General features: G+C 37.3%; 1 protein-coding gene across 4 annotated transcripts in view; it reads left to right on the top strand.

Annotated features, from left to right (window-relative positions):
* Positions 1-16,025, top strand: part of LOC113115158 (roundabout homolog 2-like) — a 59,480-nt gene that overhangs the window by 40,981 nt on the left and 2,474 nt on the right. For 2 of the 4 annotated variants that reach the window (XM_026282501.1, XM_026282504.1), the window contains exons 8-22: positions 566-737; positions 2,006-2,211; positions 4,163-4,244; positions 4,411-4,579; positions 8,791-8,957; positions 9,044-9,162; positions 9,353-9,569; positions 9,695-9,813; positions 9,895-10,066; positions 11,727-11,942; positions 12,047-12,089; positions 12,372-12,511; positions 12,602-12,871; positions 13,036-13,150; positions 15,235-15,444. In XM_026282501.1, coding sequence (XP_026138286.1) covers positions 566-737; positions 2,006-2,211; positions 4,163-4,244; positions 4,411-4,579; positions 8,791-8,957; positions 9,044-9,162; positions 9,353-9,569; positions 9,695-9,813; positions 9,895-10,066; positions 11,727-11,942; positions 12,047-12,089; positions 12,372-12,511; positions 12,602-12,871; positions 13,036-13,150; positions 15,235-15,444 — 2,417 coding nt within the window. The remainder of the gene's footprint in view (positions 1-565; positions 738-2,005; positions 2,212-4,162; positions 4,245-4,410; positions 4,580-8,790; positions 8,958-9,043; positions 9,163-9,352; positions 9,570-9,694; positions 9,814-9,894; positions 10,067-11,726; positions 11,943-12,046; positions 12,090-12,371; positions 12,512-12,601; positions 12,872-13,035; positions 13,151-15,234; positions 15,445-16,025) is intronic. The other 2 variants (XM_026282503.1, XM_026282502.1) reach the window with 2 other exon arrangements.

The raw sequence follows: 16,025 nt of genomic DNA, 5'->3' as shown, positions 1-16,025 counted from the left end.
TTCAGCGATATTTTGGAGGCACCATATTCAAGCATTTAATTTTTTAGATACTTAAATACTTGTCTTCAACAAGGACGCATTAAACTGATCAAAGTGACAGTGAAGACATGAATCGGGTTAAAAAAGATTCCTATTTCTAATAAATGCTGTTCTTTGAACTTTCTATTTATTAAAAACTGAATCACAGTTTCCAAAAAAAATATTAAGCAGCTCAACTGTGTTTCTTGATCAGCAAATCAGCATATTAGAATGATTTCTGAAGGATCATGCACTGAAGACTGGAGTAATGATGCTGAAAATTCTGCTTTGTCATCACATGAATAAATGACTTAACAACCAATTAAACAGGCTGATTTTATTACTTTACCTTTAACTGTTCAAGAGCATTGAATCATAATAATAATTAGAGTATGCCTACATAGTTCATCAAACTCTTTTCCTTCAAAAGAACGATCCTGTTTTCCCTGGCTGTTTGAAATTTGTAAATCAGATATTCAGTCTCTCTGAACACTTGGTAATTTACCCACAGTGTGGTGTGAACTCAAGAGTCTGTCTTCTGTCATAGATGCTGCTTTTCCCCGGCCAACCTCCTTCCCAGTCGGGCCGTTATTCTGTGTCCATGAGCGGAGAGCTGTCCATCTCTGATGTTCACTCGGAGGACTCCGGCTACTATATCTGCCAGGCGATCAGTGTGGCAGGAAGTGTCCTCGCCAAGGCTCTGCTGGAAGTGGAAACTGGTGAGTACCTGGGATTACAGTTCATCCCACCCAGCAAATGGCATCTCTGGAGATAATTGTGAAGAAAACCCCCTAGCATTAACAAACTGTGTGTTCCTGTAGCTCAACTGGTAGAGCATTGTGTTAGCACGCAAGCTAGCGCAAGGTTGGGGGTTTGATTCCCCGGGAACACATGATAGGTAAAAATTGATAGCCTGAATGCACTGTAAGTCGCTTTGGATAAAAGTGTCTGCTAAATGCATAAATTTAATTTAACAAACTGCCTGAGCGTGAACACACAATATACGCATGGCTCTTCATTTTGATGTGCGTTCTTTAAATCATAAATTTAGTTTTCAATTAATGGTGCTTGCTGAGGGATCACTAAAAGAGAAGTGTACTTGAACCTACTTCATTTTTAAGTTTTTAGAATTATATAATTAAAGGCAATGATGTGGTTAAATAAATTGTGAGCTCTCCATGTTTGAAAGTTAAGAAGCTGTTGATGAGTATTTACCTTACTGTATTTTTATTGTAATATGTTGAGGATTTTTGTATTTGTCTTTTTGAATGAGTGGCTGAAAGCAGTAAAGCATTGGTACTTCAAAATAAAAGTCCCGTTTTTTTGGAGGGCTTTTTTGTAATTAAAAGTCCTGCATTATGCATCAAATATTTTTTTTGCTGAATATTATTGGTATTGTGGTTACACAATAAACTGTATCTGGTGTTTAATTAAATGTAAGACTCTTGTGGCTTCTCTGGGCCGCCCCGTCACAGTAAGAAAAGTTTCAATATATAGATTTCATGAGTATCAACACAGCAATCTTTTAATTGCCTTGGTTTCATCATATCAGCAAATTCAATATGGATCGACTCTAGTATTGATGTCTTTGAAATAAGCCTGTTTTTTTTTTTTTTTGCCTTAGCCTGTTTAATCAAGTAAGAATCTGAGAAACATGCTTTATTTTTGAGATTGTATGCATTTGTTAAGTATGTGTTATTCATTGTACTCCTGCAAGTTTTAAAAAGTCTTACTATTCTGCAGATTCCCTTAAATAACTAGTCTAAGCCAACCATACTGACCCATCACCCCGATTCCACAATATCTTCATCTTTTTGTGCCATTGTGTTCTCAAAGTGTGATTAACTCTGACTGCCAGTTGCACTTCCGTAGCCGGAAGTCAGTCAGACTGATCTTTGGATGCCAGAAGCACTGTTAGACAACTGTAAGACAACTGGACAGATGCAAACACACTCCCCACAAACACACTCTGCTGTTTATCCTCCAGGCCCATCCGATCTCGTCCCTCCAATTATCCGTCAGGGCCCAGCCAACCAGACGCTCGCTTTAGGCTCCAGCGCCCTACTCCAGTGCCATGTGATGGGCAGCCCAATCCCCAGCGTCAGGTGGGAGAAGGACGGCCAAAGCGTTCTGAGCGATGACATTCACATAAGCCTAATGGAAAACGGCACTTTACACATCAGCGGCTTGAAGGTATTTGACAGACGCTTCAGACAAAGATGTGAATTGTTTGCTTTGATTAGAGCTGTGAAAAGCGAAAGCTCCCTGGACAGAGAGCCTCTGAGAAAACATTTCAAACTAAGTGAGACGTTCACAAGCACACCTGAAATAATGGTGTCCACTTGAGCATTTCTTACTCGAGGCAGGGTTTCCATCAGCGCATGCAAAACACATTTAGCCACGTAACGTTCATAAATCAATAACCAACAGATTTGATCGCTTGGAGAAGCTCTGCGTACATTTAGCTCAAATGTAATTACGCACACGAATTACACTGATAAAGTGAAAGTGACTCTAATCTGCAGTTTCCTTCCAAGTTTGGAGAAAAGAGTAAGATTTGTTTTAATTGATTTTGGCATTCATTCATCAAGTAGGTTCAGTGGAAAAATAGCTCAAGACTTGAAGCTCTGAGTGCGATACATCTAAACAACCAGCCAAATCTGTCATGTCATGATATAGTGTTTGACAAAACGGATATATTAGCCTATCAGATAAGGATGGAGGAGTGAAATATTTCATATGCTAATATTACTCTGTGGGGCTCTCTTTTGAATATTAAAACAGCATCATACATCTTATATCATAACATAGCATAAAAGAATCATGGTTGTGTGCCATCAAGAATTCAATTCATGAATTATTAATATTGGTTGTGTTTAATATTATCTGCATTTTATTTGATAAATTAACTTGAATTTGTATGGGCCATACAAATGGAGCAACACTTAATTTCCCAGAATGCACCAATTCAGGTTTTATTACACACACAAAAACAATTATTATTTTTACAAAATAAATATATACGTTCATTAACAAAAAAAAAAGAATCTTAGGAACACTATTTTATTTTTCTATTTTTCTTTTTTATATAGTTTTGGCTGTTAATTGTGTGTGTAAATCCATATAAGTGGTACCATCCACTTTATTATAGTTTGTGTTGTATTATGTTGTAATGAAATAAAACATTAATCATTATATTATATTATATTATATTATATTATATTATATTATATTATATTATATTATATTATATTATATTATATTATATTATAATATATTATATTATATTATACTATTCTATTATATTTTTATTGTTTTTATACACACATACACATATAGAATAGTTCCAGAAACATTTTATGATATGAATTACCAAAATTTGTTTGTATTTGAAAAATTAACTATAATTTTTATGGACAATTTAGTATTTTTCTCAATATAATAAAACATTTTATATTTATTTTGTATTTATTGCAAAGTATTTATTTAATTTTTTATAAAAATAAAGAGTGTGTTGTTATAGTATGCACTATAGTGTACACAAATATGGTATATAAAGGTTATATAATTACTTTGAATGAATAATCCTTATCATTCGTGTGTTAAAATTGCTCGGTTATGCATTAATTGCAATTCTGTAAATGTATTTTTCAAATTCTTCTAGTATCTGGTCAGGTTTATTTAAATTCATACTGAAAGAGAACCCATTTTTAAATGCAGAATTTTGACCCTGATATAGCATTCAAAAGACAATATCTTTCAAAAGTTTGTTTAAGTAACTCGAGAAAAGCAGCTGTATATTGCACAGCTTTTCTTTGCTTCACATTTCAAGAACATTCCAATAAGAATGCCATCTGTGGTACAAGGCCTGTATATCTTAATTGAGACGTTTGACAGATTGCACTGCGGTTCGCAGAATATAAAACAGCCGTTGAGAATGTCAAAAGTGATCTTAGAGGAGATCTAACAGTCACAACCTCGAACTAACTGAAAACAAATTGAAATGACTGATCGGCTGAAACAACACATTTGATCCGCTTCATTTGGAGGGAAAGAGAAAAGCACACAACTACTTCAGAAACATTGCATGCTCGCAATTATCTTCGTCATCTTCCAGAGATGATTTGGTCTTCTCTGTTGCTAGGAGACTGACTCAGGGACGTACACCTGTGTCGCATCCAGTTCCACTGGTGAGATGAGTTGGAGTGGGACCGTGACAGTGAAAGGTAACGTACAAGCATTCTTCTCTGTAACACAGCTCTCTGTGAGACTTTGAAAAGGCTGACACTTCAAGAAACTCGTTGTACTGATGATTTCAATGTGCAGTCAAACGGCCTTGGACAAGAATGCACCCTTGACGCAGTCACATTTGACTCTGTATCTTGTGTTTAGCGAGTGGAACGTCCTCCGTCCCGCGGGTCTCGCAGTCCCTGCAGCTGCCTGGTCCTCCTCAGAAGCCCATGGTGACAGATGTGACCTCAAATAGCGTCACTCTCACTTGGCAGCCCAACCCACACGAGGGCGGAGATGCTGTCACTTCCTACATCATCGAGGCTTTCAGGTTTATATCTTTATTAACGCTAAATTACTACTGTTTGAATAACTTTTCACCTTTTAACTTTCGTTTAAAGGGTTGGTAACATTTTAAAATAAGGTTCCATTTAATAACATTAGTTAATAACGTTCTTTAACACCAACTAACAATGAAAGAATACTTCTGAAGCATTTATTAATCTTAGCTGATGTTAATTTCAGCATTTACGAATGCATAATTACAATCAAAGGTTATATCTGTTAATATTATTTTAAGGGTTAGTTCACCCAAAAATGAATATTGTCATTAATTACTTTCCTTCATGTCGTTCCAAATCCGTAAGAGCTTCGTTCATGTTCAGGAAACGAATAAAGATATTTTTGATGAAATCCAAGAACCTCCTGACCCTCCATAGACACTAAGAAAACAAAAATAACAACTTTATTCAACATGGTACTGTTATGAGCATGTGTTGGAGACTGACACGCAAGAGAAGAAATTGTCGAATAAAGTCATTATTTTAGTTTTCTCGTAGCTTCATAACATTATGGTTGAAGCACTGATGTCACATGGACGATTTTAATGATGTCCTTACTAGGGCTGGTCTGAATACCATTTTTTGAGCAGGGCTTATATGCTCCGAGAACAGACATATTTTTCTGTTTGTCTAATTGTGCCGAGAACGGTTTGCAGTCATGCCACGCCATACCAGGCTCACATGGAAATAGAACTGTAACCGTACCTGACAGTTCTTAGAACCAGGCCTTACAGTAAATAAGCGACAAAATTCAAGTGTGAATAAAGACTGTTTTGCGGGGGATGCTAGTATATAGGCTTATATATTCTTATATATATATTATTTGAACCTCAAAATTGAAAATCGAATGCCAACCCAACAAACAAATATTTTAATAATCGACTATTCTGGTCCAGCCCTAGTCCTTACTACCTTTCTGGGCTTTGATCATGTGAGTTGTGTTTCAGTCTATCGAGGGTCAGAAAAATTGTGTTCTGAAGATAAACGAAGGTCTTTTGGGTTTGGAACAACATGAGGGTGAGTAATTAAAGACATTTTTTGGGGGGGTGAATTAACCCTTTAATGAACTTGAGGTAACATGAACAAATAATGAACAGTTGTATTTCCATTAAATAATGTTAACGAAAAATTTAGCTAATGTTAACTAATGGAACCTTTTTGTAAAGTGTTACCAAAGGGTTTAAAGTGTATACATCAATAACCTTATGCATCCTTGGGAATAAGTCCTTAATTTATGTTGTATTATGTTGTTGGTTTAGTTTTAATTTTTCTACAGAAGTCTACCAAGAAGTCCTTAGTCTGAAAAAGTTGAAGCCTTCTGATTTATAGAACAAGCATTTTGGAAGGTTTAAAGTTATAAATATACAGCTTTAATTTGAGTTAAATTGCTAACATTTTGTATGAATATATGTGTCATTTGAGCTGTTATTTTACCCAAATCAGCCTTTTGAGGTGACACTACTTTTCTAAGTGGATAAATGTCTGGATATGTAATTCCTGTGTGTTTTTCCTCAGTGTAAACAATCCCTTCTGGATCTTTATGTGCATCATGAGAAAGTTACATGGTTTACTCCAGTGCAGAGCTTTGCCCTATAGACTTCTAGTGTAATGCATTACAATACACACTTTCAGTGTCAGAAATCCAATTTTCCATTAAGAGGCAATACTGGCCCCCTGGATTTGATTTTCAGGGCATTTTTTCACCGTTATGTGGTTGTGTTTATTTCTAACGATATAAAATCACGCTGTGTCATCTTTTTATATCTTTTATAATTGGATGTAAGGGTGTAACCAATAAAACAAAATCAATATTTACTGATATTTTTTATCGCATTGTGTATAACTAGACCTAGAATGAAATATTAAGAACTATATCAGATGTTACGAACAAGAAAAACAGAGGAACATGTTATGGAGCGTTTCTCCTGCATTTTAAAATTGGCTGGAAAATGAAAAAATTAAGAACAAAAAATGCATTTCTGACCCTGTAGGCATTACATATGATTTGTGCCTGTGTTTACACTCTGAGGGCAGAGTTTTGTGGTAATCAAAAGCCTGTCAGGGATGTTATCGACACAGCTTTACTTGCTTTGAGCTTGGAACATTCCTCTCCTGCCAAGTTTGCGCTTTACCTCGTATTGGGAAATGCATACAATCAGTTCCTGCATGGATTTAAAGTCTGCAGCACTGCTACATATTAAAAAGAAATATATGAGTAAGGGGCTTCTACACCCTCTCCAGTGGCCTGATGGGTAGAGCGAATGGCAGACATTCTCATTATAGTGCCGGTTCTGTTGCAGGCGTCATTCAGAGTGTCAGAACGGATGGAAGTTTATGGTAAAGTGAGAGTGAAGCATTGCTCTCTTGCAGGCTGGATGGTCCCTGGGGCTGCAGTTAGAATTCAGCAGAACCTGTCCCTCTGGGCTCTGTGGAGGTCAGATGAACAGAAGGCTCTATTATTGTCCCGCCAGGAGAGCAGCAGGGAGGCCGAGAGTAGAGGCCAAGTCGTTATTTAGCTCTGCTCTGACACCTTGTTAAGAAGACGCTTGGATTTATAGTGCAGCTCGCTCTGTTGAGAGGTCACGCTCGTGCACACAGTCCGAGAAGTCGACTGGGCAGACCTTATGTGCTCACGGTGCATGGAGACGAGGCCAGATCCTCTCCATTGTCCTTCGCACCCTGCTCCGTGCTCATTTTTCTCATTAACAAAGGCCAGTGTGTCTAATTCTGCATGCTAGTGAAGCTTTTTATTCACACAAGGCATAAGGAGTCTGTTGGGGAGTAACAAAGTTAACTAAATGTTTCATTTGCATCACAATAGTGCAGCGGTTTTTGAAAAACTGCAGGTTTTCTAGTAGCATGCTATTTGTTCGACAGGTGTGGCAAAATAGCAGGGGTTTGCATTCTGTACACAACCACCGTACAACTGAACAAGCTGAGGGAATAAATAAACAGGCTCTACTAGAACGTCTGTATCTCTCAAATAGAGTTGGGAAGTCAGATTGATTTATAGAGTCAGATCATTCATTTTAATGAACTGATTCAAAAACAGTTTGAATTATTACTTGGTTAATTACCGCTGTTTATCACTGTTTTTCAGTTACATGTTGTCTGTTTAGAGTTTAGTATAAATCTACATAGTGTTAATGCTATACAACTGAAAACTGAATCATAGATTTATGTGTCATAGTAAATAGAAAATAAGGTTTGGGTTCTGTTCATGCTCAGCAAGGCTGCATTTACTTGAACAAAAATAAAAACTGTAAAACTGTTAAATATTATTACAATTTAAATGAACTGTTTCCTATTTCAGTTTATTTTGAATTGTAGTTAATTCCTATGATGGCAAAGCTGAATTTTCAGAAGTCATCACGTCAGTGTCACATGATCCTTCAGAAATCATTCAAGTATACTGATATGATCCCTAAGAAACATTACTATTATTATCAATGTTAACAACAGTCGTGCTGCTTAATATTTATATAAAGTTTATGATGAATAAAATATACAAAACAAAAGCATTTTTTAAAATAGGAACCTTTTCTAACCATCATTTCTGTTATTTTATAATAATTTAATGCATCCTGGCTGAATAAAAGTATTAATTTTACTGACCCAAAACCAACCACATCCATATCTGATACAGATCCCTTATATTCCTTCAGTGTCTTTGTAGCTTGTAATGTAGCTAACTAATTCTTTTAAAGAGTAGCTTTAATATAATATATTTAAATTATGAGTAGCTTGTGATTTGTGATCAAAGTAGCTTCTCCAACACTGAACAGAATTTCTAATATAACAATTATTTGAATTTTCAAATGCGTATCCTCTGTTGTATAATTGAACGCTGTCATAACTCAAATGATGTCTTTTCTTGTGTATGTATGAGCATTGCACTGACTCTTTTTTGGATGGATAAGGGATGTTATTTGGCATGACGCAAAGCACCGCAATTCACAATGAATTAGTTATTTTCTAAAAAGGCATCAGTAGCAAAGATAAATGTTAAATAATTACATTTATTTATAATGAAATACAGTAATATAGCTCATTAGCTTAACTGTATGCTGCAACTTGACACATAAATATGGAAATGAGCTGATGTACAGTCAGTGGCTTTGAACGTCATTAATCCTGATTGTAAAGCAGGATATATGTTTTGTGAATTAATGAAGTGTTCATTTCCTGTGTCTTATTCTAGTCAGTCAGTAGGCAGCACCTGGCAGACTGTAGCTGATCTCGTGAGGCTAGAGAAGCACACAGTGTCTGGGCTTTACCCAAATACCGTGTACCTTTTCATCATCCGAGCGGTCAACTCCTATGGCCTGAGTGACCCCAGCCCCATCTCAGAGCCAGTCCGAACACAAGGTGAGGGTAGTTTTGGTCTAGAGTGTGTGATGGCTGTTTTTATGGTTTGTGCACATCAACATCATTTTGTGTGTATCCATTTTCAGATGGTCCAGAAGGTCAGGGGAATAACCAGGCACATGTGCAGATGGATTTAGGAGGGGTCAAGGTTCTTCTGCAGACACCCAAAGTCTTGAGCCCTACAAGTGTTCAAATCACATGGACTGTGAGTATATGATTTGATTTACATATGTAGACATGCATTATGAATGGAATGGTAAATGATGAGAAATAAGTAAATATCAGTACATTAGTACATATAAATGATTCATTATCAGTATCTGAAAAAAATGACATGGCCATTCACAAAGATCTGAAACTCATGCTACCATATGTATGTGTTGATATCATTTCAGCTTGACCAGCATCCTCGCTATATTGAAGGTTACAGGATCTATTACAGGCCTGTGGGGAGCGCGTGGATGATTCAGGATGTGAAAGCAGGTCCCCTACACACTGCTGTCCTAACAGAGCTACACAGAGGAAAAGAATACGAGTTCAAAATGAGACCATATTACAATGAGTTGCAGGGGATTGACAGTGAAATAGCTGTGGTTCGCACTCCTGATGAAGGCAAGACTTGTTTTGATATGCAACTCAAGTCTTTAGCTTTTAGTTCGCGTGACTTTCATTTTACCCTCAAACTTTTGCTGTAATGTTAATGTTTTGACATTTGCCCATCATATTTCTGCTTTTAGTGCTGAGCGGCCCTCCTCAGGGAGTCAGCGTGGTGCAGTTAAGTAACAGTTCAACCGTGCGAGTGTCCTGGCAGCCTCCTCCCCCCGATGTGCCAGAAGAGCTCATACTAGAGTACAGGGTGAGACCGGTGAAGCGTTTATTTGGAGAGTGACCGCTAGGTAACACAGTAGTGGCTAAAGTCTGTTTCTGGGTGGTACAGGTGTGGTGTGTAGGAAACGAGTCTCAGCAGATGATCAACCGGAGTGTGGATGGGGATAAGCTGTGGGTGCTGTTGGACGGGCTGTTGCCTGAGTCTATGTATCGCGTGCAGGTCGCAGCGGTGACAATTACAGGAGTGGGCACTCGTAGCCAACCCGTGTTCATCTTCCTGAGTGAGTACTGTCATCATTTCCACCCAGGAACATTTTAAACTAGTAGCTTTTTGAAACGTGATAACTGGTTTCTAACTGGTTTAAGCTGATTAACAACCCAGTTACCAGGTTGTCATACTAAATGCCATGTAATGACCAGCTTGGCCAGCTAATGAGTGGCTTGATTCAACTAATAACCAGCTTTGACCATCTTGGCAAGGTAATGGCCAGATTGAACCAGCTGAAATCCAGCATTGACCAGATAATAAACAGCTGTGACCAATAACTGTTTTGGCCAGCTAATAACTGGCTTGATCCAGTTTAGACCTGCTAATAATCCTCTTCACCAGCTATTTACATGATTGATCCAGCTAATAACCATCTTGGCCACCTAACAACCAGATTGAACCAGTTAAAAACCAGCACTGACCAGCTCATAACTTGCTTGGACCATTCAATGACCAGTTTAACCAGCTTGGCCAGCCAATGACCGGCCTGATCCAATAATAACCAGTTAACCACTAACCATCTTTGCCAGCTATTTAAATTCCTTGTCCAGCAAATGGCCAGACTGAACCAGTTAAAAAGCCATAGTGACCAGCTAATAACCAGCTTGGACTAATAACCATCTTGGCCAGATAATGTACTCTGTTTATACTATGGAGCAACAATACTTACCACACATTTTACAAGATGATATGTTTGTCAGTGGTACACCGTGTCTTCACCGGACGTGAAAGTTGTCGCCTGGCGCCGCATCAGCTAAAGACTTTCTACACTGGACACGACAAAGCGACTGTTGAAAATCATTTGAAATTTGTGTCAGCACGTCATAAACAGAACGCTGTAGCAGTTTACTGTCAGGGATTTGTGGTGTCATGCTGTGCTGCATCCAGTGTAGACAGCATCACTGATTATAATGACTTCTATTGACTGATCTATATATAATGAATCTCTATTATAGATCAGTGGTTCTATAGTATTTTGTCACGCTGCGCCGCTCGCATCCGTTGTAGACATGGTGTTAGGAATCGTTAGTTGTTTTCCCTCGTAAGGATGTCATTGTCATTGCAATGTTTCACTGTAGATAATGTCCAATTTGAAGACTTCGCCCTAACTAATAACCAGTATAGACCTGCTAATAAACATTTTGGATAGTTAATAACCTTCTTGAACATGCTAATTGCCTCAATAACTAGTTTTGACTATCTAATAACCAGCTAATGGCCAGATTGAACAAACAATAATCTTCTTGGACCAGCTTGTCCAGCTAATGAGCAGCTTGTTCCAGCTAATAACCAGCTAGCTCAGATATTAATCCTGCTACCACATTTTGTGCTGTCCAAAACACAGCTGCCAGTTTAAGATGGATTTGTCCAGCAGGTTTATAAAAAATATTTACCACACACCTTTGATGGTGACATTTATCCTACAGTACCTAACAGATTCTTATCTCAGCATTTACTCGTATCTTATGTTAAGGAATAGAAAATCCTAAGGAATCGAAAATGTTAGGGACCTTCATGCTGTGTGTCAGTTGAAGATAGATTATGGGCGAAATATATATTGATAAAATGTTTTCTGTATAAGACAAGAAGCATTTACTCTTCTGTCTCTTTTCTGTTTTCACATAATCGCTCTTCTACACTTTTTCCTATTTCCTCCTTATATCTTCTATCAGAAGTAGCAATAGATCAGTCCTTGTCAGTGGTAAAGGATGATAGTGTCAGCCTATCCGAGCAGATCACAGTGGTGGTCCGTCAGCCAGCTTTCATCGCCGGGATTGGTGTATCATCCTGGATGGTTCTAATGGGTTTCAGCGCCTGGATCTACTGCAGACACAGGAGGAGGAAAGAACTTGGACACTATACTACTTCCTTTGCATATACGCCCGCAGGTAACCTTCTTTCCATACTAGCACAAAACTAACAATGTGTGTCTCAAAATCATGTTGTCAAAAGAGCTTTTGGGTTCAATTGTTTCTCATATTTTTTTCTGTAGTCGCACTCTCTCGTGGTGATGGGTCGGATCTTATAAATGGAAGGTCTGTATGATAGGAGAATTCAGATTTACCCACAGTAGAGCATGGAAAGTAAAAACTGAAAAGTAAATAAAGATGAACATTAAAATGAGCATTATTAATTCATTTAATAATAATATATATATATATATATATATATATATATATATATATATATATATATATATATATATATATATATATATATATATATATATTAAATTCCTTTCAAAAATAAGTGTAACACTTTTTTATATTTAATGTAAAATCATTTATTTCAATTAAATTATTTAATTTCCTTTAAAGGCCATGTTTACTGGAGTCACACTTGGGTAACTACCCTTGGCTGGCTGACTCGTGGCCTACCAGCAACTTCTCTCGAAATGGAAAAGACTCGGTCAACTGCTGTGCAAGCGGACTTGATTCCACAGATCAATACTACAACAGTAAGATCCCTGTCAGGGGCGTTCCCCTACATTATGGTAGTGTCACACTTACAAATCAAATCTCCTATAACTCATTAATCTGTTTTCCAGCTTCAGGATTATCCAATTATTTGAGCCAGAATGGGAAGTACAGCCCAGCCTCTAATGAAGGCGCCATATACTGTACCATTAACCCAGCCGACGCAGATGGGCATGACGTGTGCAGCCTGTACTCTCAGGGTCCAGACCCTTACACCAGCACACCAGTCCTCTCCAAAACTGACCTCTACAGCATGGAGCAGGACCTGGATGAGTGGAGCCTTCAGTCCAGCCACAGTGGAGCAGATTATGCAAAACTTCAGTACCCAAGAGGTGAAAATGGTAGGAGTGATATTGATTTCAATCATGAGGGTTAAGGGATTGGTCCTTTAGGCCTTAGGCTGGAATTATGCAGACAGATTGGATCAACAAGTGCTGCAACAAATGCTGATGTAAATTTTGTGCAGATGGACTTGAGTTCAGCCTTGTTTCATGCTGTTTTACAGCCAAACTGATGAAGCAGAAGTCTTTAGGACAAACCTCTTCACCAACTTGGTCTGATGTGATGTCCCTACATTCAGTACAAAACAAGGAGGATCAAAACACAGAAAAAAGACACAGGTAATAACCATTCTAAAGCAGGTCAATTCTATATGTCCAAATAAGCATGGTAGTTTATGGTAAATGTACAAAAAAAAAACATGCTATGATCATGATGCATAATGGTTCTTATCTGAAAAATACGGTATTACTATGTTGCATGTTTCTAAAAACTGCGGTACAGTAAAAACAACTGATAATACTATGGTAAATGTCCAAAAACCATGATATCATGTCAAATGACTATTGTACTTGTTCAAAGATCCATTTTAATACCACAGTCCAAGCTCTTGCTACCATGTCAAAAACATTATAATATCATGGTACATACTGTATCTAAAAAAATGCATGTCGAAAGCTATTATACTGCATGATAAAATCATTGTAATACCATGCTGCATGTCTAAAAACTGCTGCATGATCAAAAAAAACAGGGTAAATGTCTAATAATCATGGTACCATGTCAAAAGAACATGGTACTTGTTCAACTTCAAAAAAAATGTTAATACCATGGTGTATGTGCAAAAACTGTGGTATGATAAAAAAAAAACACAAAAACCACATTATACCACAGTAAATGTACCACGGTACTATGTTAAAATATCATGTTAATACCATGGAAAATTTCCAACGACCATTGTACCATATTAGAAGACCATGGTACTTGAAAAGTAAAAGCCATGACTTGGTGCACGTCCAAAAACTGTGGTACAAAAAAAAAACATACTCATTCCATTGTAAATGTCAAATAACCATGGTACCATGTTAAAATACCATGGTAATATCATAGTACATGTCCAAAAACCATGGTAATATGTCAAAAGAACATGGTACTTGTTCAACAATACTGTGGTATCCAAAATGTACCAATTGTTAGTCCAAAATTATGATACCATGTGAGAAAACCATTTTAATACTTAATTAAAATACTTTTAATACATAGTGAATGACTAAAAATTGTGGTACAATTAAAAAAAAACATTCTAATACCATGGTAAATGTCCAGGGACCATTGTTCCATTTTAAAACATCATGTTATTAACATGGTAAATGCCCAACAATCATTTTACCCTGTCAGAAGATCATGACCAGCTGGCCAAGCTGGTCAAAGCCATGATTAAACCATGGTGCATGTCCAAAAACTGTGGCACAATTGAAAAGAAAACATGCTAATTTCATGGAAATGTCAAATAACCAAGGTCACATAATAAAATACCATGTTAATATCATGGTACTGTACCATGTTAAAAGACCACGGAATGTGTTTAAAAACCCATCTTAATATGACAGTACATGTCCAAAATCAAATGACATGACCATATTACAAGTCCAAAATCTTTGGTAATACCATGTTACTTTTTGATATTTTTTGTTAGACTCTGTCAATCCATTTCTAGAAGATTTTGTCAACTTATAAACCTGCTTTTCAGTAGCTGTCATCCGATTTTTTTCTTATAAGTTCAAACACTTCTGGATATAATTCTCCTTCTAGGAAAAGTGACCCAATATGGAACCTGTGCAACATGGTAAAATGTAGTCTGGGCGATAAATTGAGGTCTTATCTAAACGTATTTGATGTTTCAGCTCAAAGTGACAGGGGCTAATGATGTTAGCGCTTAGAGCCAAGCCGTCCTGGCTGTTTGAGACGGGGCCGAGAGGCAGGTCACCAGACGCGGCTTCACAGAATGAACCTGTAAGAATAGCCACGGGTTGGAATGAAGCGGAACCACACATATCAACCTTTGTCCTCAATGCTTTCTGCCTTTCACATCATATTTTTATCATCACGCTCCATGAATGAAACTGCTTTGACAAATTTTTGATAAGCTTTTTTACAATGCTGTCTTTTGTACCCACATTGGATTCTCTTTTATATTCTTTTTCCACTCTTTTCAAAGGACCACAGTCTGGTTTTATTTACAGCAGTCTTTTATCACGTAATAAAATCACTGCTAGATGCATCAGGCGTCCAGAGTCTTTTGATATGTGTTCTTTCTGTGTGTTTGTATGAAGTTTCTGTTTCTTGCTTTGTTTTCAACCAAGTTTGTGTGTAAGTAGTGTACAGATATTTAGGTTTAACTGGAATCCTAATGTTTACTTGTCAGTAGCCCTGAGGAGGATGAAGATTGGTGTCCTCCACTGCCTGAGCGATCATATCTGATTGAGGGTCTGGAGGACATAGCCACTCTGCCTTTGAGAGGAGATGAAACCAACAGGGCCACGACCTACAGCCTGCAATCCACAGCAACTCTCACACCCTCCCCCAGCGAGGAGCAGTACCCGCCGAACCTGCACCATCCAGACCTGCTGCCACGGTAAACACACACACACAAAGGCATCAGGGCTCGACATTAAAGAAATAGTTCACCTTCACCTTCCTTTTGTTGAATACATCATGTGAACTATAGAATTGAAGAGCACCCTTGCTGCAATCCTAGGGAAAAAGCACCCCAAAAATAACATTAATTTGCTCAGATGACTTGTGAACTATATTACATGTCTTCTGAAATGATATGTCATAGTGATATGTTTTGCGTGGAGAACAAACTTAAAATTTAGTTAAGTTTTCCATCCATATTTGATTTGACAGATCAGCATCATGAATGAATGAATAAAAAGGATGTTAATTGGCAATTTTTAAGTAAATCGGATTGAAAATGGTAAAACTCTTAAATATGGCCATTTTTATGCAAATATGCATTTTTATACAGTAGCCTATTTTGTGTGTCTGTGTTTCTCTCTGTGTGTGTGTGTGTGTGTGTGTGTGTGTGTAGAAGAAACTGAAATGTAAGTTGTTGCTTAACCGTAGTTGACTTGACAGCTAAATATAATCAATGAATAATAAATAAATTAGACAGATAGACAGAAAGAAAGACAGACAGACAGACAGACAGAC

Source organism: Carassius auratus, chromosome 15 (genome assembly GCF_003368295.1).
Source record: "Carassius auratus strain Wakin chromosome 15, ASM336829v1, whole genome shotgun sequence".
Classification (NCBI taxonomy): Eukaryota; Metazoa; Chordata; class Actinopteri; order Cypriniformes; family Cyprinidae; genus Carassius; species Carassius auratus.
Note: the sequence above shows the minus strand (reverse complement) of the source record. Positions and strands in the feature narration are given on the sequence as shown.